The sequence below is a fragment of the Gopherus evgoodei genome, chromosome 7 (genome assembly GCF_007399415.2).
Source record: "Gopherus evgoodei ecotype Sinaloan lineage chromosome 7, rGopEvg1_v1.p, whole genome shotgun sequence".
NCBI classification, from domain to species: Eukaryota; Metazoa; Chordata; order Testudines; family Testudinidae; genus Gopherus; species Gopherus evgoodei.
The window spans coordinates 108,984,468-109,009,591 of record NC_044328.1 but is presented as its reverse complement, the minus strand read 5'-3'; the positions used below and the strand labels follow the sequence as shown (position 1 = coordinate 109,009,591).

The 25,124-nt window shown below is 53.1% G+C and overlaps 1 protein-coding gene across 5 annotated transcripts in view; it reads right to left on the bottom strand.

Moving 5' to 3' along the window:
* PLXNA1 (plexin A1) overlaps positions 1–25,124 on the bottom strand; it is a 401,191-nt gene that overhangs the window by 19,418 nt on the left and 356,649 nt on the right. For all 5 annotated transcript variants that reach the window (XM_030568426.1, XM_030568425.1, XM_030568430.1 and 2 more), the window contains 6 exons: positions 21,021–21,087; positions 4,795–4,941; positions 3,327–3,486; positions 2,205–2,308; positions 1,288–1,384; positions 411–601 (listed from right to left, as the gene is read on the bottom strand). In XM_030568426.1, coding sequence (XP_030424286.1) covers positions 411–601; positions 1,288–1,384; positions 2,205–2,308; positions 3,327–3,486; positions 4,795–4,941; positions 21,021–21,087 — 766 coding nt within the window. The remainder of the gene's footprint in view (positions 1–410; positions 602–1,287; positions 1,385–2,204; positions 2,309–3,326; positions 3,487–4,794; positions 4,942–21,020; positions 21,088–25,124) is intronic.

Below are 25,124 nucleotides of genomic sequence, written 5' to 3'. Positions count from 1 at the left end.
ATAGCAGGGCAGGGTTATCTGGTGAACTATGGAGACAACAGGGGAGGTGCAGAGCCACCTGGTGGAACACAGAGGCAACAGGACAGATGGGGCACATTTTGAACCCTGCTTGATGCAGCTGTAGCAGTAGGAGGTACAAACTTCTGGGGCCAAGCTGCTGGGAGATCAGAGAAAGGGTGGGTCGCGGTAGCTGCATGAACCTGATTCCAGACTGCTCCCTGCCCATAGGAGATATTAAAGGCATTTAGCTAGAATTATCTATATTTGACCTCTACTGTAACCAGGCAAGGAAGCTGGCTGGCAGGCACAACCAAGGGGATCCCAGGAATGATTCCCAGTCAGCACCCTCATCTCCCACCTCACCTCCCACTTTGAATGCAACCAGGCAGCCTTGCTTCCTGGTGCTGTACCTTGGTAGCCAGCAGACGGGTCAGATAGATCTCGGACACCATCTTGCTGCCCCGGTCTCCCTCCCGCTGGTCCATGTGGTCATGATTCTTCACTAGGTGCCAAAGCTTGGTACCACTCTCCAGGTCAGGCGTGATCATGGGGGTCCGTGAACGTAGACTGTCGGGGCTGCTGGCTGTCCGGAGCATGCTCTCTGTGGGAAAACCAAACATAATGGGAACATCCCTTGCCTTCTGTACTGAAACCCTAATCCTTGTCTGCTTCCTCTCCACCTCCCTTCCCTTTGCCTGCAGACAGATGTCACAGCACACCCTCACCCACAGTCTGGCCTCTTCCTTTAGTCTTAGCACACAGAATGGTCCCTTCCAACCAGGGTGGAGGCACACTGGCAGGACAGTGTGAACAACGTTGCTCTGCAGCTCCTTGTCTGTACCTGTTCTGGGGTGCACAAAGGACTTCAGGCTACAAGCTGCCAATACAGCACCTCTTGTGCACCTGAAATTCACTTACACATAACTTCCTTGGCTCAGATGTCCCTGTACCTATCTGAATTTGCAACCTGTATGTTCGCTGTCTAGGAAGGGAGATCCCTTTGCAGCTCTCCCTGTTTGCCCCTGTGTACCACGTTGCACGAATAAAGGAGGAGGGCATGTGGTTACCGGAGGCTGTGCTTACAGTCTGGATGGAGCCCAAAGCGAATGGGAGGGCACAAGAGAGCTGGGAAATTTGGAGGTGCTTGTTTCAATACATCACGCATGCTGTAGTCTGCCTCCTTTTCTGTTCTGTGCTTTGGGTACACACCCTCGTCCCTGGCCCATCCAGAAGGGCTTGTTCCCGTTGGCTCCAGAGAGCAGGCTGTGGGATTTCCTCCACACTCACCATATCTGCTGAGTGACTTGGTGAAGGTGGAAGAGTTGGAGATGTTGTATGCCGAGTTCTGCTTGGGCACCAGTGCCACAGAGGAGCCGTCAGTCACCTAAAGGCAGAGCAGTGTGACCAGAATGTGATTCATGGAGATTCACAGAGAGGTTCTGCACAGCAAGGGGAATGCCACTGCAGCAGTGAGAAACCAGTAGCTTTCGGGGTCCACTAATGACACAGGAAACCCTGTGCCCCTTCCCCCTGCACTGCACCTCTAGAGCACCAATCACCAGCTAATGCAAACCAGAACCACCCTTCTCCACTGACTCCATATAACAGAGCCTCTGGGGGTAGCAAGATCTTGGATCTAAGTGCTTTCAGTGGGAATCCCAACAGCTGCCTTGAAATTCAGATAATACAGTAGGGCTCCCTGATCTGGCCCTTCACTGAACCTTGGGAAAGGAGAGGCCTTGATGCAGCCCTGAAACAATCTCCTATCCCGTTACACACACCCCGTGAAGGCCTCAGGTTGCAGTCCTATCCCTCCATTTGGGAAGCACTAAACGGGATGCTCATCAGAACCAATAGATGCTGTTCCCTCACTCGCCAGTGGGTTTGCTGGGCAGGGAGATGAGCAGCTTCATCTCCACTCTGTGAGGCTCACAGATGTTGCCTGCCAGCCCCAGAGACCGAAACACTGGGCAGTGAACTTAAGTCTCCAGATGCCAGTCCAGAGCAGTGGCTATTGGGCCCTCTGGCCTGGTGTCCCTGCAGCACTAGAAGTGAGGGATGTGGATTAGCAGCCAAACCCAGTTCCCACAACATGCTAGAGAAGAGACTTAAACCTCTAGGTACCCAGGCTAGGCCAAGTTCCTTGACAGCTGGCAACTGCCCACTGCCGTACCCCAGTGGTTTGCACCTGGGGGTGACCTGACCTGGTAGTGGGCGAGGGTGTTGAGCCTTTTCCAGTCATTGTCTATCTTTGTGGTCACGTCTTCATCCTGCAGAATGATTCGGGCCATCCTGCCCTGCCGCCACTCTGCACCGATGAAAGAGAAAGGCAGGGAGTTAGTGGCACTCTAGATGGGACACAAAACAAATGGGAAAGGAAGTGGAAGAGAGAAGGAGCCAGGGCTCCAGAACCCTGGCACAAACAGGTAGGAAGCTGCTCCCTCTACAGAGTATCTAATGCACTGGGCGTGACGCTGGGTAAAAGCAATTTCTAAGCACCCAAGTGAAAAGACTGGGCATCAGTTTGGGCTTGGCATCACTGAGCTAACTTTGCTTCTCTATTCTCTATCCTCCTGCTCCTGGCTGGGAATGGGATGGGTCATCATTTCTGGTCTCCTCTGCTCTAGTCTCAACCCACTGCCAGGAATGCAGATCACAAACCAACCCAGAGATGTCCCCAACCCACCACCCTCCAGTTGTTACAACGCACAGTTTTATTCCCAGGTTCCTCCCATCTTTGTTGTCACCGTGAGGATTCCTCCGTAGTTTGCAGCCGTTGCTCTGAGGTCAAAGCCACTAGCACCAGAACCCCAGCCAAAGGGACTGAATGGTTCCTCCCCTGCTTTGGAGTGCCAGTCAATGCTTCTTTCAACCATTCCCCAGGGTCGCTGTTGGGAGATGTGTGGCTCTCCCACCCTCTCGGGGGTTCAAAAACATAATCTCTGCTACATGGCCTGTCCTGGGCAGCCCAGAGGGTAGGAGTCCAGGCCTGGGAATTGCAATCAGGTTTCCTGCATGCCAGTGTGGAGCATTTATCACCAAGCTGTTCCCGTCATACTGTGTGTACCCTGCATACTGAACAGCTAGCCCGTAGCTACTGGATACATGTTCCCCATTGTTACGCAGTGGTGGATTAAGACAAGATCAAATGTAATGGTCCCTCTGGACCATGTGTTCTACAGGACACTTGCATTAGGTGCTCTGCCTCCACCTTCTATGGAAACACTCAGACTAGCTTGTGGCCCCTCGCATCAGGATCTTCTAATCGACATTGATGCTCCATCTGTCCTACGCATATGGCAAATGCCTCTGTCTCTTAATCTCACCCAGGTCCATGTCTCCTGCCTTGGGTCTCTGGGAGTAGGGCACGCCCTTGTAGACAGCATCTAGCAGCTTCTCCTTCACTTGTGTGATGGTGTCGCAATTCAGAACCTTGACAGGAATCTCGGGGGCATTCTCATTCTCAGGGTTCACGCAGTTCAGCGTCTGTGCAGCACAGGGAAGCAGAGAGACTTGTGTGATGGGACGCACCTCACCTTTGGCCAGGAACATATAACCAGGGGCACAGGTCACACAGCTGTCTACTGGCTGTGCCTCCACATCCAGGGGCAGTTAGTTTTGAGGAGTGGCAGCTCTGAAGAATTCCCCTAACCCCAAAGCTGAATATAATTAACCCCCTCACCCCAGGAAGGCAGAGAGATATCAACAAGGGGATCCCAGCAGCCAGCAAACTAGAACAAACTGATAAAACAGTGCAATCCTGAGCCACGCCCATGCCTGGACGTATTCCAGAGAAGGTGGAGTAGGAGAAGTCCCTGTCCCCACCTTCTGGAGAGCACAACATGGGACAATCAGCAGTTCCAACTTCACAGATGTCTTGATGGGACAAAGCAATAGGTGGTGCTTCAGAGAGACTATTCCTACATAATGGTAGGGCTGGCCCACACTAGAAAATTAGGCTGGATTAACTAAATCAGCCAGGGCTGTGAAAAATCCAAGCTCCTGAGTGGGGAGATGGATGTCCTATGCCAATGGGAGAACCCCTCCTGTCTACATTGAAGCGCTACAGTGGCCCAGCTGTGCCACTATAGTGTTTTTAATGTAGACAAGCCCTTAGCTATGAATGGTAAGAGCTCACTGCATGTTCTGTGGATAAGAGGCAACAGAAGGGTAACCAATCACTCGCCCCCACACTTCCAAAGCAATCCAAGTGAAGATAAGCAGGGAGAAGTCAGCACTGGGTTTAGTCATGGGAAGGGTTCTACTGAATCACCCAGAGGGGGTTGGACAGACAAGACAATTAAGGTGGGTGGGGTGGGAGGAGGTGACAGCTAGTACCTAATTTCAGGCTCTGAAAAGAAGGAAGAAGATATATACCTGCAGCCATCTCTGCCTTTTACAAAGACACCCTCATCCCACCCCAGAAAACCCATCGGCTGGTTGGTCCAAGCCCCTGCCCACAGTGGGCTATGCTCAGTAGCATCTCCTTCCCCCTCCATCTCTGACAGGGCCCCAGGGAGTGTTGGTGCACTGCATCCATCCGTCCTGCGCTCAGCTCTCCCAGCTGTGCTGTGATGGCGAAGCCTGCCATGCCACCCACTCTCTCCAGCCCAGGACACGTGAGGAACAACGTGGTCAGGGTAAGAGGCACTACCAGGGATGCTAGAGACAGAAAAATGAGACACGAACTGCTCTCTGCAAAGTACCTTGGCTGCCTCAAAGACCTCGTTAAATAGCTGAACCTAGGGGTCCTGGCAAGAACCAGTCCTGGGCGAGGCTCCTGCTTGCACTAACCAGCATTTTGTAGTCAATCTGCTGCCGGATCAGTTTGTCTTCGCTCAGTGAGTAGCGGGCCTCTCCGGTGATGGCGTCAATGGGTCCCTTTTCCATCTGCTGTTTGATGGCACAGTACAGCATAAAGAGAGGCTCTCCAGCACACTCCTGTGGGGTAAAGGGAGGGAGGAAGAGGGAGAGGTGAGAAAGCACCAGACACTAACCCTAACCCTTCAAGGAAGCCCTCAGCTACTGCAAGGAGAAACAGAATGCAGGAGTCTGCCACGTTCAATCACCAGTGTGTGGCCTTATAAATACTGTTCCCAGCACTTGCCAAGATAGTCCCAGTCTACCTTTCTGCAGCTCTGTTACCAACAGCAAACACGTAATGTTGCCAAATGCTTTGGGGAGCATTAACTATAAAAGACTGCCCTATGTGTGCATAAAAATGACCCATGCTGTGATCTCAACAGCTGGGGCAAATGGAGGCAATTTACCTCCTTCTATCGCCCTCAGAACCAGCTGCTGTTTGTTTCATTGCACAATTCCCTAGTTTATTTTTTAATTAGAATAATAACCCCTAGCCCATTCCCACAATGCTTTCCAGTCATTCTCTGCTGAACCCTGCTCAGGTAGGAGTGCGCCCATTTTACAGGTGGGGAGACGCAGGCAGAGAAGTTAAGCTCCAGATTAGAGAGTGAGTCAGCAGCAGAGCTAGTCTGTGCTCAGAGCACCCCTCTAAATCTGATCTGGGTGAGCTCTGTCAGCCATCTTGGGTTTTCTGAGCTTGTGGAGTATAATCGATGGCCTGAAGTGGCCAAAGGAAACCACTCATGAACTGGACACCCTGCCAAAGGGGGCAGGGAGCGGTAGCATCATGGACCCCACCCAAGGATTACAAAGCGGGAAGACCAAGGATTACATGCTTAGCTTCCTTGGAAAGGCCAGACTCAGGTGGGCAGAAGGATAAATAGGAAATGTTGATATTATGGCGATGGGGACCACAGCCAGATTCAAGAGACAGAAGGATTAAGAGGCCAACTCAAGAACTCTTCTGCTGGCTTGTCAGTGGAGGCTTGGGCTGAGTGATGGGGTTTCCTTCAATTCACCCAGTCATGTGGCCACCCACGTTGCCTGCTTGGGAAGCAGGCAGGGCCAGTGCAAGGATATTTTGTGCCCTAGGCGAAACTTCCACCTTGCCCCCCCAACCAGTAACATCAGTTCATTGAGGGGCAAATCCCAACAAGCCTTTATAGACCCCAGGGGCCAGCCTGCCCAGGGGCTGCTCCCCAGACCAGGTTCCCCACTCCCTGCCTCCTGAACTCTCCTGGAGGGTGACAGACACCCCGCCCCCGAGCCCTCCCCACCACACCCCAGTGGCCTCCACCCTGAGTCCGCTCACTGGCTTTGCTGGACTTAGGCCACTACAGCATTTCGACAGGGAGGAGGTGCCTTCTGGGGACTCCTGCAGCACATGCATGCGGGAAGAAGCGCCCATGTGCCCCCCAGCTCCCCCCTTGCCATGCTCAGACTCTGCGGCTTCTGGGAGCGTGAGCCGCCGCTGCCACTGCCCCTCCTAGAGCAGGTTCAGGGCCCTGCACCCGGCAGCAGCTCACATGCCCGGGAGCCACAAAGCCCGAGCATGGCAAGGGGGCAGCTGGGCAGCGCACAGGGGCCTCTGCCTGCATGCATCTGCTGCAGCCTGCAGGAGCCCCTCGGGGAGGTGCCAGGCCGCAGCCTGGATGGGGGGGGCCCACGGCTGCTCCCCGCTAGCGGTGCCGCTGCCTTTGCAGGGCTCCTGCCCCACTGCACCGTGTTGGCTCCTCCATGGCTGGGGCTCATCACCGCCGCAAGCAGGACACTCTGGCTCTCCAGTGCCTCCAGAAGGTGGCTCCTCCCTGCTGAGCCAGGGCACCGCTTTTTGGTATCCCCAGAGCCATCCTTAGGATTTATGGGGCCCTATGCAGTCTTATTAAACTGGTGCCCTTATGCCCCATGGCAGCCTGAGCTTGCAGCCCCGGCAGGGGTAGGGGCAGAGGGACAAGGCAGAAAGAACAACAAGACACTCGGCCTGTCTCAGAGTGGTGGAGAATCACAGTTTCCCACAGAGACCCCTGTACCCTCTCCCTCATGCAGAATGGACATGCAGAAGGTACCTAATTAAAAGCACTAAACTTGGAAATAAAAAATGTCAGTCACAGGTTTTTTGATATGTCCTGAATTTTGTCAGACACTTTGTAGTAAGGGCGAGCCAGCTGTCTTGCTGAATACAACACTCAATATTATGGAATACATGATACAGCTCTTCTTTGTTTTACATTTTCTCAATCAGTATTTCTAAGCTGATTTTATATTTTAAATGTACTCTTAAATGTACCCATTCCAGATTATTACATATTTAACTCACTGAAACAAACATTATTTTAAATTAATCAGTCAGGAGGTTCAGTGTGTTCATAACAATGTCCATCGCTTTTAGAAAAAGGGAACACTAATTTACTGTGTGTGATCTCCATAACAATACACGTTTATGAAATTTCATCAACTTTAAAAAATATGTTTCCAAAGATTTTAGGAATAACAAAGGATTTTATATCTTACTAAGGTACGGATTTTGCTTAAAACTATTTCATCAGATAAATCAGAAGTAAAGAAAGGGAAACTCTTTGTCTGGCTATCTGGAAGCAAAGGGCTGTTGCTTCCTTCAGTGGGGGAGGCGGGAGAGAGTGGAGGAAGGGGAGAGGGGGTGAAGGAAGAAATGGATAGACAGAAAGGACAGGAAGACTTTGGAAGTAAGTTTTTTTACTATAGTAATTAAAATATGTATCTTAGATAAGGGTGCTCTTTTTAAGAATTTATTTAAAAAACCATATGTCTGAAGATCCAAGCATTTAAGGCTAAAGATGATTGTGCATCTAAAAATCTATGCAAGGATTTTTTTTAGAGATGTGATTGTATAATCTTCACCAACTCACTAATGAAATATTTTTAAAGCAAATTTCAAACTAAGGTCCTGTAGACTGACATGTTCTGAGTAAACTTTAGATAGTGTTTTCACCTCTCAGCCACAGTCATGCACAACTGTTTTTGTCAGTTCTTTCAGAAACTGACAGTAGATACCTGGGAGTTGGCAAATGCCTGTTAAATGTCTTCTTTGCCCCTTGAATGGCTCTTTAACAGTTTCAGTGTTGTGCTAACAGCTCTGGCAGACTGGAGACTTTTTCTCTTTTAACTACTAGATCCCCTTCCCAGGAAGACTCAGAAGCCTATAGAAAGGGTCAGAACAGGGATAGGAAAACCAGTGGACACTAAGACCCAGTGGTGCCCCAAATTTTCAGGTGCCCTACCGAGCTGCCTATGCCTAAGGACAGCCCTGGGTGCTCCCAACCACTCGCCACCCTAGGCCACTGCCTAGCAGGGCCACCCAGAGGATTCAGGGGGCCTGGGGTCTTAGGCGGCGGGGGGCCCCCACTTCGGCGGTAATTCGGCGGCAGGGGGTCCTTCCGCTCCGGGACCTCCACCAAATTGCCGCCAAAGCAGGACCTGCTGCCAAAGTGCAGCCAGGTCTTCGGTGGTAATTCGGCAGCAGGTCCCGTTTTGGTGACAATTCGGTGGCAGGGGGTCCTTCTGCCCCAGAGTGGAAGGACCCCCTGCCGCCGAAGACCCGGAGCGGAAGAAGCTCTGGGGGCCCAGGCCCCGCAAGAGATTTCCGGGGCCCCCAGAGCAAGTGAAGGACCCTGCTCCAGGGGCCCCGAAAAACTCTCATGGGGGCCCCGCAGGGGCCCGGGGCAAATTGCCCCCCCCCCCGCTGCCTAGTTTGCCTACTGGTTGTACCGGCCCTGGAAGCAGGGCATGTCCTCACTATCAAACAACATGCTACCAAACTCCTCTGCAACCCTTCAGCCACCATTACCCCATAAAGAGGGGCAGGGGATGCATGAAAAGTGGCCACAATGGAAAATGTATTAAACTGCAACATTCTCAAAAAAGACAAGGCCAGGCCAAGGGTGTAGGTATGGTATCATCACGCGCCAGGGGTTCTAGGGAAGGGAGGCATGGGATGGAAACATACCGTGATCAGCGCAAATGGAAGGGGTGAGGAGATGGAAGGGGGACTGGGAGAGCAGGGATGTGGGAGTTGGGGAAACAAGAGAGCCAAGTCCCACAGCGATGACACTGCTAACATAGTGCCCCACAACTTGAATCTTCCCTCTGAACTGCATGTCCCTCCCAGAAGCAGGCTTTACCTGACCAAACAGGGACAGGAAGAGGGACCGGGTGGGCAAGAAAAAATTCCAACAGCTTCCACCCAACCAGCACCACCCCCCTAACCCGTCCGCCTTACAAATAAATTGTACTTTGGTGCAAAGTGCGGCTGCTCTCCCTGTCACCATATGCTGTTAGCATCTCGTTAGCATCTGCGGTAATTAAAGAGACAGCTGCTAACGAGCAGGAACAGGCATACATCATCCCCAGACCTTCCGACAACACGCCTGTCTTTGAAATTATGTTTCATTTGCAAACTTGGCTTCATTAAGTCAGCTTGGAAAAGAGAGAGAGAGGGAGAAAGAGCCCCAGTGTGGGTGCTGTGCTGTTTATTAATAGCTTCCTCGTAACGCAAAAGCAAAATAATGACCGTAAACCAACCAGCCCGCTCAGCAATTCCATTCCAGCCAGCAGAGACGCGCCTGCCTTTCTAGTTTGCTTTCTTTGCCTGCTTTCATGAGAGTAAAGAAAGGGAGTCACTTCCTTTGATTGCTTATAAAAGCTCCTGTAAAACTCCCAGCCAGGGGAAAGTGACACAGATGAAGAATAAATTGGAGCAGCCTTCGTGGTCACATCTTGTTTCTCTGCTCCATTCTCAGCACGCAGTTTTCTCCCTCTTGCCAGCAGTCCAGCCCCACTCTCTACAGAAACCCGCTACCGTAGCAGATTGTTTTCTAAAAATGTCACCCCTGAGCACTGACCCATTTCGTTTTCCAGGCCAGTGAGGCTCTGCAGATCCCCTTTTTGAAAGAAAATGAATGTGGAATATGGGGCTTTCTGTATGCAAAGGGCTGGAGAGACATTAACTAATTAACCAATTTGATCCTTTAAAGCATGTTTAGCACTCTGAAACGGTGACAGGTTGCCAGCCTAGAGGAAGCAGTTCAGCCCAGGCAGCTGCAGAACGAGCTTCCTCCACCCAGGCCTGCGGAGACCCCCCTCTAAAAATGACAGGTATGTCCCTATAGTCCATTCAATCCTTGGCTTCTCTGCCGAGATCTCCAGCAAGGGGGAGCAATTAGTGCCAATCATGGTGGTTTTTCCACACTGCAGATCTCTGTTCTCTTGCAGCTGGACTGACACCACCTGATCACTTCACACAGGTCACCATTAAATGGGCCATTAGATAGGAATGATTTTTGGTCTCTCCCTGCCACAATCAAATACACCTGTACACCAATATAACGTTGTCCTTGAGAGCCAAAAAAATCTTACTGCGTTATAGGTGAAACTGCTATATCAAACTTGCTTTGATCCACTGAAGTGCGCAGCCCCACCCCCTTGGCACACCGCTTTACCGCGTTATATCTGAATTCATGTTATATCGGGCGCGTTGTATCAGGGTAGAAGTGTACAAGAGGTGAAAGGCTCTGTGGTCTATTACCAATGGCCCTATGCCAGACAGTTCTCCCCTTCTCCTTACTCTTCTGACTAACTCTCTGCTCCATTCCAAGCAGAAGCAAAGATGACAGACAGCACCCGGACTGGTTGCCATCTCACTGTGGAGCTGGAGTGCATGTCCCCCGGGTGATCTGAAAGGAATCCACAATGCACTCCCACTGCTGTGAGATAGCGACCAGTGATCTGGAGCCAGTGCCCAAGAGAGCCAGCAATCAGCTGTTTGCAGCAGATCCCAATCTCAGTGTCAGTGGATCCCTGCAAAGCATCCTGTGGGACAGACCTCGGACAGGCCATCTTAGCCCTGTATGGTTACACTCCAATGAAAGGAGGAAAGCATTGCCACCACTTTTCACCTCCTCCCAATCACGTGGGAGAGAGGGATGCTATCCAGAAACTGCTGGGGGTGCTTTGACCTTGACCAGAGGGTTCCCTTAGGAGCTCCCTACAATACCAGATTGCTACAGAAAGCAAAATAAAAGGGGGGCCCAGGGACATCCCAGTGTGGGATCTCCTCTCTGAAACGTACCCAACGATGTGCCGCCCCGACGGCACAGAGGGCAGCCTGGCTTTAGAATGCAATTCTGCCCAAGATTCCGGCTGCACCATTGCCAGCACTTAGTGTGTCTGAAAAAGTTACAAAGGAAAATGCTCCTGGAGAAGTTCCCTCACACGAGCAAGACAAGCTGCAGGAAGGAGGCCTGTAAGAGAATGTTTGTATGGCGCATACAATGTGGGGGGCGGAGGGGGGGCGAGAAATAGGCCCTAGGCAGTCTGAGCTAAGCCAGCAAATGCTCACAGTGTCTTACTGACGAGATTTAGCTCATCAGGCACCTAATACCATGCATTTTTCAATGCTCGTCTCTATTTTTTTCCCTTCTGCCTTCCCCTGAGGTGTCTCATTAAGAGTCTGATGAATGTTGCTGCAGGGCCCTATGAAAGCACCAGGCCTTGCTGATTCCACTGCTGCCGCCTGTCCCCATTTCCTCCTCAAGAGGCAGGGCCAGGAGACACCTAGGCAGGAGGAGAGAGGAGCTCTGGGATCCTATCCTAGAATCGGTTTAATTCTTACACTGGGTGGAGCTAGACACCTGTACTGCACTGCGAGAAACAATACGCAATTTCCCAGTTGTGTATGACGACTGGCCAGCTTGCTTTGTTCCTCTGAGTCCCATGCTGCCAGATCGCTCTGTGCAGCCGCATCTCTAGGTGCTAGCCACCATAGGGGTACCCAGGGGGTGCATTCTCTCTGCTAGACCATGGGCACAATGCACGCAGGCATGGGGGGCAAATGCATCTGCCAGCGAGTGTACAAATTGCACCTTGCTCACTGCACTCCTGCTGTCAACTGGCCGTACGTGCTCCTCGGGGTGGGGGAGGGATAGCTCAGTGGTTTGAGCATTGGCCTGCTAAACCCAGGGTTGTGAGTTCAATCCTTGAGGGGCCATTTGGGGAGCTAGGATAAAAACCTGGGGATTGGTCCTGCTTTGAGCAGGGGGTTGGACTAGATGACCTCCTGAGGTCCCTTCCAACCCTATGATTCTATGGAAGCTCCTCTTGGGGGAAAGCCAGAGACAAGAGGCCCTGCCGTCTATGGCTTTGCACCAGATCAGCAGCAGCTCACATCTGCTGAAGACACCGGGTCAACCCCTGCTCAAACAAAAAGGACATCAGGGCAGTTGTTTCTGAGAAGTGTCCTAGCAGCTGTGCACAGAGAAATGCTAGCCCGGCCACATGCCTAATTTACATGCGCAATTACCACCAGTTGGTGCAAGGCATATGTTTCCCTGCTGGCAAACTGTCTGCTGCAATAATGTTCCATCCACCTCCAGGGTTTCTTCTCCCTGCCACCTGCAAGTCTAACCTCGCAGAATCACAGAAATGACATGGTCCCACCCATTCCATCTCCCTGAGACCAAGGCAGGAGCAGTCCCTATCAGACACATCTTCTAGGGCTTTGTCCAGGCTAATTTTAGGTGTCCCAAGCAAGCAATGAGACTTCCACCGCCTCTCCCGGCTGACTGTCTCACAGCCTAACAGATCTCACTGCCAGCAAGTTTGTCCTGGTAATCTGCATACATTTTCCTTTAATTATGCCCCTCGGTACTGCCCTAAATAATCCTTCTCTTCACTGCTCCTTAGACCAGGGAGACTGCATCCGCTCCCGCTGCCAGTTAGCCAAACATCTCCATACAGAGATGTTCCTGGTCCCTCCCCAAGTCTCTCTTTTCCTCTTAACTTCTTAGTGGGAGTCATGCCCCAGGACAGACAGCGAGTGAATTGACTCAGAGGAGCTTTCAAATCAGACAAGGTATCGAGGTGTCAGCAAGGAGAGCAAAGCACACACAGGACATCGGCTCAGCATGGAGGCTGAAACAACTGCACGTTCAACTCCCAGCAGGATTGGTTGAGCCCTTCATCCTTTATGGAATACAATCTGCCTATCTCAGTAGCTCACTCTGTGGGTTTCATCTGAACGAGACCAGCTCCTTTATGTCCCACACACGCAGCCAGAAACCCGTTGTTAGAATACGCATAGTCACATGCACAGAAATGTGAGCGCCTTTGCAAAGGCCTTTACTCAAGCAGTGGCACTTACTTCATGAGTAAAGAGCCAGTTAGATGCATCGCTGGGCATTAGCATGTCCAAGCAGTGCAACGGCACGCACAGTCACAATTACACGAGCAAATCAGGTGCACAAATGCACTCAATTGTATTTTACAAGAGCAAATCATTTCCAAAGGTCTGGCCCCTGGAGATCACCTGCCATTTTCCCCAAAGTGTGAGTCTGTCCCAGTATCTTTGGCCCCTGTGCTGTAGTGAGGGGCACTAGGCCTGGATCGTTCACTGACTGCATTTATAAAGCCTTTTGAAACCACTTGCGAAGCAAAGGGTGATGCGCAAATGCAAACCCATGGAGTGAGGAAGACATGGAGGATTTTTAAAGGCGAAAGCTCACTCCTCTCCTGCCGTGGGAAAGCGACAGACACTGTACTGATATATTTTTATAGATATGGGCCATCCCTAGACAGAGGCACAACGCCAAGTGCATGTAAGTGATATTATAAATCACCTCTCATTGGCTATCACTCCAGGTCCGCACAGACGCCTGCTCACACACATTCCTCTCCTGGAAATGGTTCAAACTTTCTTTATCTTAATGAGGGATGAAATTGCACGAAAATGGCTCCGTGCCACCAGGACTCACTGAGTAAACACCAGGCGAGGTCCTGGGGAAGTGGCTCTGCTGACAGAAAAATGGGCAGCACCATTAACCCAGCTTGTTTCCTTCTGGAGCGTGCAGCAGACCACTGTCCCTAAACTCTGCCAGCAAACTCGGCTGCTGCAATTTGCCACTGGTGCAGCCCTAACGGTGGGGGCAGTAGAGTACACAGCACTCAGGTGGTTTTATCTCCACTGAATAATATTAGATGAGCCAGCGGTAAAAATGCTCCCATCCTATTTACACCTCAGCTTCCCTCCTTGCTACCGCGGGTGAAGCTGCGCTGGGGTGAATTGTGGCCACCAGGTTTGCAAGTGCAAGGAAGGAAATGCAGATACTGGGTGCCAACTGGGTATGGAGAAACCATGAGCCTGGCTGAGAGAAGGGGGCTCCTTCTAAAGGCACTGACACCTCCTGAACAGCTTGGGAGAACAGCCTACTGAGAGGCCATTTGGCTCCCGCACTGCTGAGCCATGCTGGGCCTACAGGATGTGGGTGTGAGAGCAGCACCTGTGTTGCTCAGAGTCTACCTGGCTCCTGCTGTTTGAGTCCCTGTCCCACACTGCCAACACCTCAGTCAGCACATGGCAGCTTGGCGGGTGGGGGAGACGTGAATGGCTGGAGCCAAGGGACTCTGCAAGATGCCATTTCCCTGCTGAACAGCCTTAGCTATAACAGATACAAAGAAAAACAAAGCAGCTGAACAGACAGGGCAGGGCAGCAGAACAGGCTCTACGTCGAATGGGCTGCAGAGCCTTCCAGCTGGCATCCACAGCTAGAGCTTTAGCTGGGAGGGGCCAATCCTGGGACCCTGGCTCCTGCATTACTCTGGCAAACTCCCAGTCCCATAAGTGGGGATTGGGCTGAGTAAGGCCCTCAGGATTCAGGTGACAAGAGCACCAGGCCTTGCTCTAGCACTTTCCATGCAGAGAGCTCAAAACACTTGGGTATGTTTACACCTAAATCACTACAGCTGTGTGTGATGCAGTAGGGACTGTCTGTGTGGGGAGTGGGAGAGCAGGGGAGGACTTTAGGGGATGGACGATGCCAGGGCCTGTAACCTGAGCTAGGTAAGGGAGGGGAAAGGTCAACACCTTTGCCCGGGAAAGGGAACAAAGGAAGGGAGTGGCAGGAGGGAAGCAGTTTGAGTTTGGGGCTTGGGGCTGTGTGGGCGGAATTCAGGGTATCCTAGCTAGGATCCAAGCACCCTGAAAGCCCAGAAGGACTCGAGGGAGGGGTCCTGACTGTGCCTGCAAGCTCTGCTGTAACCGGTGTTCCTGTTGTCCAATAAACCTTCTGTTTTACTGGCTGGCTAAGAGTCACTGTGGGTCCCAGGAAGAGGGGTGCAGGACCGGACTCCCCACACTCCGTGACAACTGGTGGTAGCGGTGGGATATACTGCACCCCGTGGATGGCGCTTCCTGCAGTAAGTGACTGGGGAGCAGTAAAATGAAGGGGTGACTAACCCCTGGGAGTGTGTGCCCAGTGAGAAGGACTTTGCAGTAACAGGGTCCCCCAGGGGATTGCAGCGAGTGGTCCCAGGGGCGAAGGAGTCGGCAGCTCGACCCTGGCAGAGAGGTGGTGACCTCACGAAGGGCTGGTGCACTAGGGGTCCCCCTGGAAACTGTGGGGAGCGGCGAGCACCCCGGCCTGTGAGTGGCCAGCAGGAAGATGTATGCCAAGCGGCGCAAGTGCGACCTGCTGGAGCTGTGCAAGCAGAGGGGGTTGCGCCCAGGGAGACGCACCAAGGACCAGCTGATTGCCCAGCTGGAGCAGGGAGACCGCATGAATGAACGGAGCCCTGTCTCTGAGGGAAGCAGCCGAGCAGATGCAGCACAGGCACCAGTGTCTGTCCCCGCTGGGAGCGGTCAGCCGGCGGACGAGGGCTTCCCGAGACCCCCCCTTCCTAGGCGTAGGGGAAGGGCGGGGAGGAGCCCAGTGTATACCGAGGGCACCGTGACCCCCCCCGGCCAGCAGGGGAGCCTCACAGCGAAGCTCACCCCCCAGCAGGGGATCCTCCCGGCAACGCTCGGCATCCGTGGAGCGGACGCGGCTGGAATATGAAAGGGAGCTGAGACGGGAAGAGCTCGAGTTAAAGAGGCGAGAGCTGGAGGAGAAGGCGAAGCGTGAACATGAGGAGAACCAGCGTAAACATGAGGAGAACCAGCTCCAGCGTGAGTGGGAGGAGAAGGAGAAACAGCGTAAACATGAGCTGGACCTGGCCCGGCTGAGGAGCAGTGAGGCTCCGGCTGCGGTGAGTGAGGGGGGACCCAAGCCTACAAAGAGCTTTGATAAGCACTTGCTGCCCTGGCGTAAGGAGGGGGAGGACATAGATACCTTCCTGACGGCCTTTGAGAATGCCTGCGAGCTGCACAGGGTTGATCCTGCAGACAGGATCGCAGTTCTCACCCCCTTACTGGACTCCACAGCCGTGGAGGTGTACAGCCGACTGAAAGGGGCGGAGGCAGGGGACTACGAACTGTTCAAACAGGCCCTGCTCCGCGAGTTTGGGCTGACTCCTGAGATGTACCGGAAAAAGTTCCGGAGCCAGCGTAAAACCCGTGAGGTCACATACCTACAACTGGTCAACCGGGCGCAGGGGTATGCCCGCAAGTGGACAGCTGGGGCCCAAACTAAAGAGGACCTGCTTGACCTATTCATACTGGAGCACCTGTACGAGCAGTGCCCGTCCGACCTGAGGCTGTGGTTGATGGACCAGAAGCCGGAGAACCCGCAGCATGCAGGCCAGCTGGCCGACCAATTTGTGGACAGTCGGGCAGGGGATGGCAGGGAGGAGTCTCGAAGGAGCAGGCCTGCCTCAACGCAGAGAGAGAGTCATCATGGGACCTCCCAAAGGGGGCCTATGGAGAACCCCCCCAAAAGGGGAACATCCAGCGGCAGGTCCCTCCGACCCACTCAAGGGGACCCACGAGATATGGGCTGCTATCGCTGTGGCCAACGAGGTCACATACGGGCCCAGTGCCCCAAGCTCAGGGACAGACCAAGCAGACCCAACCGGCAGAGGGTGGACTGGGTAAAAACCCAATCGGAGGAGGGGCTACATTCCCAGGAAAGGGGGGTTGGCAACATACTACCTGTGGATGCTCCAGGTTCCGGGTTTTTGGTTTACCGGGTGGGCGCGGGGCTGCCCCTCCGGAAAGAGTGCTTTGTTTCCCTGGAAGTGGATGGGAGGAAGGTCACTGGGTACTGGGACACGGGCGCAGAAGTGACGCTGGCCCGGCCCGAGGTGGTGGCCTCAGATCGGATGGTGCCCGACACCTACCTGACCCTGATGGGCATGGGCGGGACCCCATTCAAGGTACCCGTGGCAAGGGTACACCTGAAATGGGGGGCCAAGGAGGGCCCCAAGGATGTGGGGGTACACCAATATTTGCCCACTGACGTGTTAATGGGAGGGGACCTTGAGGACTGGCCTAGTAACACCCAGAGTGCCCTGGTTGTGACTCGTAGTCAGAGTCGGCAAATGGCACTGCTCCCTGACAACGGGGAAGGTACTCGACCTGAGGTGCAGGACCCTAACTCAGGGAGCGGGGAACGCCCAGGGGCACGGTGCAGAGAGGCTGCGGCCTCAGACCCAGCCAGCAAGAGAGAGCCGGTCCCCATTCCTGTCCCAGCTGCTGAGTTCCAGGCTGAGTTGCAGAAAGATCCCTCCTTGCGGAAGCACAGGGACCGGGCTGACCTTAGTGCGGTACAGACCATGAGGAGAGGTTGCAAGGAGAGGTTCCTGTGGGAGAAGGGGTTCCTGTACCGAGAATGGGCTCCCCCAGGGGAAGCAGAGTCATGGGGGATCAGGAGGCAGCTGGTGGTTCCCCAGAAGTTCCGTCACAAGCTGTTGTACCTGGCCCATGACATCCCTCTTGCAGGGCACCAGGGAATCCGGCGCACCAGGCAGAGGCTGCTACAGAACTTTTACTGGCCTGGGGTCTTTACCCATGTCCGACAGTACTGCCAATCCTGTGACCCCTGCCAGAGGGCGGGGAAGGCCCGGGACAAGGGGAAAGCGGCTTTGAGGCCTTTACCCATCATAGAAGAACCTTTCCAGAAGGTGGCCATGGACATAGTGGGACCCCTCAGCAAGACGACCCGGTCAGGGAAGAAATACATCCTGGTGGTCGTGGATTTTGCCACTCGCTACCCCGAGGCGGTGGCCTTGTCCTCTATCGAAGCAGACACTGTGGCAGATGCGCTGCTGACAATTTTCAGCCGGGTGGGGTTCCCCAAGGAGGTCTTAACGGACCAGGGGTACAACTTCATGTCGGCCCTGCTCCGGTCCTTATGGCAGAAATGTGGGGTCCAGCACAACTGGGCCTCAGCGTATCACCCCCAGTCCAACGGGCTGGTAGAAAGGTTCAACGGGACGCTGAAGATGATGCTAAAAACATTTATGAACCAGCATCCCGCAAGATTGGGACAAGTACTTACCTCACCTGCTGTTTGCGTACAGGGAGGTACCCCAGGAATCTACCGGGTTTTCACCTTTCGAACTGTTGTATGGAAGGCGGGTGAGGGGGCCCCTAGACCTGATGAGGGACGAATGGGAGGGGAAGGCCACTCCCGAGGGAGAGTCAGTGGTGGAGTATGTCCTGACCTTCCGGGAAAGACTGGCCGAGCTCATGGGCCTGGCCAGGGAGAATCTGGCCCGAGCCCAGAGGAGGCAGAAGGTCTGGTATGACCGCACAGCACGAGCCCGTGCCTTCGCCACCGGGGATCAGGTGATGGTTCTTATCCCCGTGAGGAGAAACAAACTCCAGGCCGCCTGGGAAGGGCCCTTCAAGGTTATCAAGCAACTGAATGAGGTAAACTATGTGGTGGAGCTGTCAAGCCGGGCACATCACCGTCGGGTGTACCATGTGAACATGATGAAACCATACTATGACAGGGAGAATGTGGTGTTGGACGTGTGTGGACATTGGGAGGGGCAGGGAGATGACCCCTTAGTGGATCTATTCCCTGGGACAAAAGCTGGTTCCCCCCTGGAGGCGATTCCCCTCTCTGAGCAACTGACCCCGGGCCAGCACGCTGAGATCAGAGGGGTGCTGCATCTGTACCGACAGCTGTTTTCCAACCAGCCTGGACGCACTAATTTGACTGTCTACCGGGTGGAGACCGGGTCACATGCCCCTATAAGATGCTCCCCTTTTCGGGTCACTGGTAAAACCGCCCAGGATCTTGAAAGAGAGGTCAGGGACATGCTGGCTTTGGGGGTGATCCAGCCGTCTTCCAGCCCTTGGGCCTCGCCAGTGGTGCTAGTCCCCAAGAAGGATGGGTCAATCCGGTTCTGTGTGGACTATCGAAAGCTCAGTGCCATCACCGTATCTGATGCCTACCCTATGCCCAGGCCTGACGAGCTCCTAGACAAGCTGGGAGGTGCTCGGTACCTCACCACTATGGATCTTACCAAAGGCTACTGGCAAGTGCCGCTGGACGCAGATGCCAGGCTGAAATCGGCCTTTATCACCCCTTTGGGGCTCTATGAGTTTCTGACCCTGCCCTTCGGCCTCAAGGGAGCGCCGGCCACTTTCCAGCGCCTGGTGGATCAGCTACTGAGGGGGATGGAGAGTTTTGCCGTGGCGTATATTGATGACATCTGCGTCTTCAGCCAGACCTGGGAGGACCACATGTCCCAGGTTAAACAAGTCCTAGACCGACTCCAAAAGGCTGGGTTAACAGTAAAGGCTGAGAAGTGCAAGGTGGGGATGGCTGAAGTATCTTACCTGGGCCATCGGGTGGGGAGCGGCTGCCTGAAGCCGGAACCAGCCAAGGTGGAGGTGATCAGAGACTGGCCTGCTCCCCAAACCAAAAAGCAGGTCCAGGCCTTTATTGGGATGGCGGGGTACTATCGAAGGTTCGTGCCCCACTTTAGTGCCATAGCCGGCCCCATCACTGAACTGTGCAAAAAAGGGAAGCCAGACAAGGTGATCTGGACTGAGCAGTGCCAGGAGGCTTTCCGGGCGCTGAAGGAGGCTCTGGTTAGTGGCCCAGTTCTGGCAAACCCAGATTTTGACAAACCCTTTATGGTGTTCACTGATGCCTCAGACACGGGACTGGGGGCAGTGTTAATGCAGGAGGATGAAAAGGGGGAGAGACACCCCATCGTGTACCTGAGTAAGAAGCTGCTACCCCGGGAACAAAGCTACGCGGCCATCGAGAAGGAATGCCTGGCCATGGTGTGGGCCCTTAAGAAACTAGAGCCATATCTCTTTGGGCGACACTTCACCGTGTACACCGACCACTCTCCCCTGACCTGGCTGCACCAGATGAAAGGAGCCAACACCAAGCTCCTGAGGTGGAGCCTGCTCCTGCAGGACTATGACATGGACGTGGTCCATGTGAAGGGAAGTGCCAACCTGACAGCGGATGCGTTGTCCCGGAGAGGGGGCCCTGAACTTCCCCAGGTCACTGGGCAGAGTGACCTCGCTCAGTTCAGTCTCGAAGGGGGGAGAGATGTGATGCAGTAGGGACTGTCTGTGTGGGGAGTGGGAGAGCAGGGGAGGACTTTAGGGGATGGACGATGCCAGGGCCTGTAACCTGAGCTAGGTAAGGGAGGGGAAAGGTCAACACCTTTGCCCGGGAAGGGGAACAAAGGAAGGGAGTGGCAGGAGGGAAGCAGTTTGAGTTTGGGGCTTGGGGCTGTGTGGGCGGAATTCAGGGTATCCTAGCTAGGATCCAAGCACCCTGAAAGCCCAGAAGGACTCGAGGGAGGGGTCCTGACTGTGCCTGCAAGCTCTGCTGTAACCGGTGTTCCTGTTGTCCAATAAACCTTCTGTTTTACTGGTTGGCTAAGAGTCACTGTGGGTCCCAGGAAGAGGGGTGCAGGGCCGGACTCCCCCACACTCCGTGATACTGTGCCACTCCAGTGCGGACCCCATCGATGCCAACAGGAAGAGTTCTCCTAATCCAGCCTTGTAAGAGGCAGTAGCTAGGTTGACGGAAGAATCCTTCCAGAGACCTAGCACTGTATACATCGCGGATAAGGTCAGCACAGCTGCATCTCTCGGGGGTATCGTTTTTTTACACTCCTGAGAGATGAACGTTCCCAGTATAGACCAGCCCTTTGTGTTAGGCTAGACAGGACTGGATTTAGCCTCAGGACCCTGCCCTGTGGGGAGGTGAGTCAGAATCATTAGCTCCATTTTACAAGAAGAAGGGGAAACTCAGGCACAAAGGGGAAAGCGACATGTCCACAGTCACACAGCAAGTCAGTGGCAGACCTGGGAACAGAACCCAGCTCTCTTGGCTCCCCATCCACACAACATCCCATCCCAACACAGAGATGGCTCCCACAGGGAAGGAGGCCAGGCCTTGGCCCCTGGGGCTAGTGGTCTCTTCTACACTTACCTTTAAAAACTTGTACAGGAGGAACGTGAACCAATTCGTCAGCATCTTCTCAGCCACAGACTCCGTCCTGTAGGGAAGGCAGAGAATAAGAGCGTCACAACAGAGAAGTGGAGGTCTCCGCTCTTTCCTGCAGTCTACTCCGTCTCGGACCTTTTACCTATTTCTCGTTTGCTTTACAGGTCATGTCCTGAAAGGCAGAAAACTCAGAGCAAAGGACCAGGAGGATGAGGCAAGAGTCCTGGGGGTTGAGATGGCCCCCTTGGGAGTCAATCCTGGCATTCCCCAGGGAGAGCTCATTAGAGGGGAGCCCGCTCACCTGCAGGACTCAACCACAGGAATCCAGCCGGAGGGAGAAGCAGAGCTGACTCCATTCCCTGTCAGCAACACCTCAGTAGGGAGGAGATGGCAGGCAGGGCTCCTGTCCCCAGGGGATCCTTGCAGCAATGCAAATAAGCCTGTGCTGTGCTCTTCCCTTCCTCCCTCCCTGGTAAGCCCCTCCCACCCACAGCTACATGAGATCTCTGGCCTGTTTTTCCAGGTGTCCCACTTTGGGGCTGGACAGTTTCCTCTACAATCCTTCTCAACTGGGGAGCTTGATCTCGTAAATTTCACCCACTGGGGTTCATCTTAATGTCTTCAATGGGAGCAGAGCGTTTGAGGCATCCAGTAGAAATATTATAACAAATCCATGCCCATCTAGAACACCATATTTGTCACCAGGCTGCACACCTAGGTCATGCAGAACTTCGGGAACAGCTGAGGTATGTATCTGATCCTTCTGCTCCAGAAGCTCAGGCCCCTGCCACTTGAGCTAAAGAAGAGGGTCCAGAGAAGAGCAACAAGAATGATTAAAGGTCTTGAGAACATGACCTATGAAGGCTGAAAGAATTGGGTTTATTTAGTTTGGAAAAGAGAAGACTGAGAGGGGACATGATAGCAGTTTTCAGGTATCTAAAAGGGTGTCACCAGGAGGAGGGAGAAAACTTGTTCACCTTAGCCTCTAATGATAGAACAAGAAGCAATGGGCTTAAACTGCAGCAAGGGAGATTTAGGTTGGACATTAGGAAAAAGTTCCTAACTGTCAGGGTAGTTAAACACTGGAATAAATTGCCTAGGGAGGTTGTGGAATCTCCATCTCTGGAGATATTTAAGAGTAGGTTAGATAAATGTCTATCAGGGATGGTCTAGACAGTATTTGGTCCTGCCATGAGGGCAGGGGACTGGACTCGATGACCTCTCGAGGTCCCTTTCAGTCCTAGAGTCTATGAATCTATGAAGAATCACCACAAGCTGTTAGCAATGCATGGCCTATGACATATGGTTCAGCAGATCTGATTTCAGCCAGTAAAGGACAGTGGCGCTCACACATTAGCCCATCTATTCTGCACAAACAATGCACCCTATATATGAACCAACTGGAAACTCAAGTTGTCTTCCATGTTCCTTTGGAGCACTGAACAAGGATCCTCGACCAGGAACAGGGGGGTTTATCCCCTAAGACCGGATCCCTGCTGGTGGAGTGGAAGTGGGCTGACTGGTGATCCTGGGTCCTTGTGTGGCACATGCCTGTTTCCCAGCAAGGTGAATGTGATGGAGAAGGAGTTTGGAGCAAACGTTGATGGAGCTGTCAGTCAGTGCTGGCACCACAAGGCGCTGAAACACAGAGACTGATAGATAAAGTGATGCTTATCAAACTTCAGGGGCGCAGCAACTCTGTAAGCAGCCTCTTGCTTCTGGAACGTTCGGTTCAAATCTGGATCACATCATGGGCAAAAATACTGGAGGACAGCAGGGACAGGGAGTGCAAAATTGTTTCCTATGCACCTTCAGGAATATCACAAAACCACCTAAAATTCCAGCACAGCTAGCCAGGTCTGGACAGCAGAGGGCCTGAACTGGAATAGTAGGGGCTGCAGGTCAGGCATGAGGCGGACCAATGGATCTGTGTGAAGGGGCCCAGGAGTGGAATAGCAGGGGATGATGTGGTTCAGAATTGAAGTGCACTGAGAGAGCTGTGTGAGAAGCCTAGGTCTGGAATAAGAGAGGGTGCTACAGGCTGGCAGTCAGGCGGGGCAGGAATGGAATAGCAGTGAATGATGCAGGCCTAGATTGAGGTGAATCAGGCAGGCTGCATGGGAGAAACTTGCACAGTGTCTGCTTGCAATGTGCATGTCCCTGCACATGACAGGCCTCACACTGTCCCCAGGATCAACGTTCTCTTTAACATATTCATTTCTTTAAAAGCCACTCGCACTTCCTTAAAAAGAAAAAGCCCAGACAGTTCCCATTGAAATTCTCTAGTTATGCTTTTTCGGCTCCTCCATCCATTAATCATCAGATCAGCTATTTTCGAATGCAGATGCTCACAAAAGCACAAGCCACACTAATGACCTCGAGAAGGTAACTGCCTTCCCGCTGCACCGGGGGAGCAAAGAGGAACACAGAAAAAAGCCTTTATTTAAAAATCAAAAAAACCCCAACACTTGGAGCCATGCGGACTCTAAGCCATGTCCCCGTGATACAAAGGAAGCGCCACGCGGGGAGGATGGGAAGGGAACAATTAATGATTACAGATTGTCTGGAGCAGATCACCTTTCCTAGTGTTAATTTCATCTGATCTGCTTTTCGTCAGTCCTGCCCCCACCTCAGCCTGCTCTGCATGTGAGAAGGGGAAGGTATCATGGGGAAGAGGGAACCAGAGGATGAAAATGAAGAACTTTAACAGACATCCCACCCCAACCCTCCGGATTGTACAAGAGTTCCAGAATAGCCCCTCCCGTTCATTTCAAGTCAGCTTCTACCACCTTTCTCAGGAGATTGTTCCACAGTCCTGGCTACAAGCGGACGTTTGTATTTATCTGCGCTGTGGCCAAATGCCACAGTTAGAGGGGATTATACAACAGTAAAACAACTAAACACCACATCTCCTCGGTCTGGTTAAAGTTAATCCTGTTACTCTTGATGTTCGATCCCACCCCCTGATCCACCAGAAGCCGACTACAAAGGCTGGAGGAGGAATAGTGTGCGTGTGAGGGCATGGGGACTGGTGGAAATCGGTTCATTCCTTAAACATAACCACACAACAATTAAATGAGAGTAAAAAGAAAGGCATCAAGCTAGGACTAGCTGTGGCCAGTACACCTCAATCCTGCCCTGCAGCATTCCTTACTACTGAGGCCTGATCCCCACACTGCTCTCTGCCAGGACCCCTTGCTCCTGCCTGTCAGTTCCCCCTGCTATTCCATTTGTGGGCCCCTCACAGCTCCTCTGATGCACCTCAAAAAATCCAACACCTGCTGCATTAAATCCTCCGCGCTGCTTAGGCCCTCTCAGAACACAAACTCCTCCTGCACCTGTGCAAGACGAGACAGAGGTAGCAAGGGCTGGGTCTGCCTTCCTCGCCGGCCTTGGACCGCTGCCACGATTTGGAGGAGACGGCTGCCGGGGGCTCCCCAAGCCAGGGCTCATTCACTCTCCTTTTACTGATATTGATTTGCTTGATTCTGGAGCTTTGCTTGGCGGCGGCTCTGCAATGCTCCAAGTGACACACGATCTGATCATCCGGCTTAAATATTTCAGTGAAACCAGTTGTCGTATGTAAATGGGAGAGCGGTTGCGAGAGGGGAGGAGAAAGGCGGTTTGAGCAGAGTGCTGGGGAGGATGATAATGGTGAGATTATGCAGAGAAAGGAAACGCACAAGGTCACAGCCCTAGGTCAATGGCCAGAACTTGGTCCATGTGTCCTTCCCAGGCACCGTCTATCTGCACTCAGGGCGGACATTAAAAAGCACGGCACTCCCTGGAGGTCTGGGTCACCCCCATTTTACAGATGGGAAAACCGTGGCACAGGGAGGGGAAGTAGTCACCCAAAGAGAAACAGACAGACAGGAGGTGGTTAGTGGAAGCCCTTTTGGGACCTTCCCCTCCTGGTACTGCCAATGAAAAATCCCACTCTTTGGAAATTAAGCTCTATGCCCAATGAGCAGCAAGCCCTTAAGTGCCATCCATGCAGAGGCCAGCAGACCTTGGAAACCCTGAGTACATAAACATATCTCCCTCTCGGCTTGGCTGGCAGGCTGCGGGGAGAAGAATTACTGTCCAGCT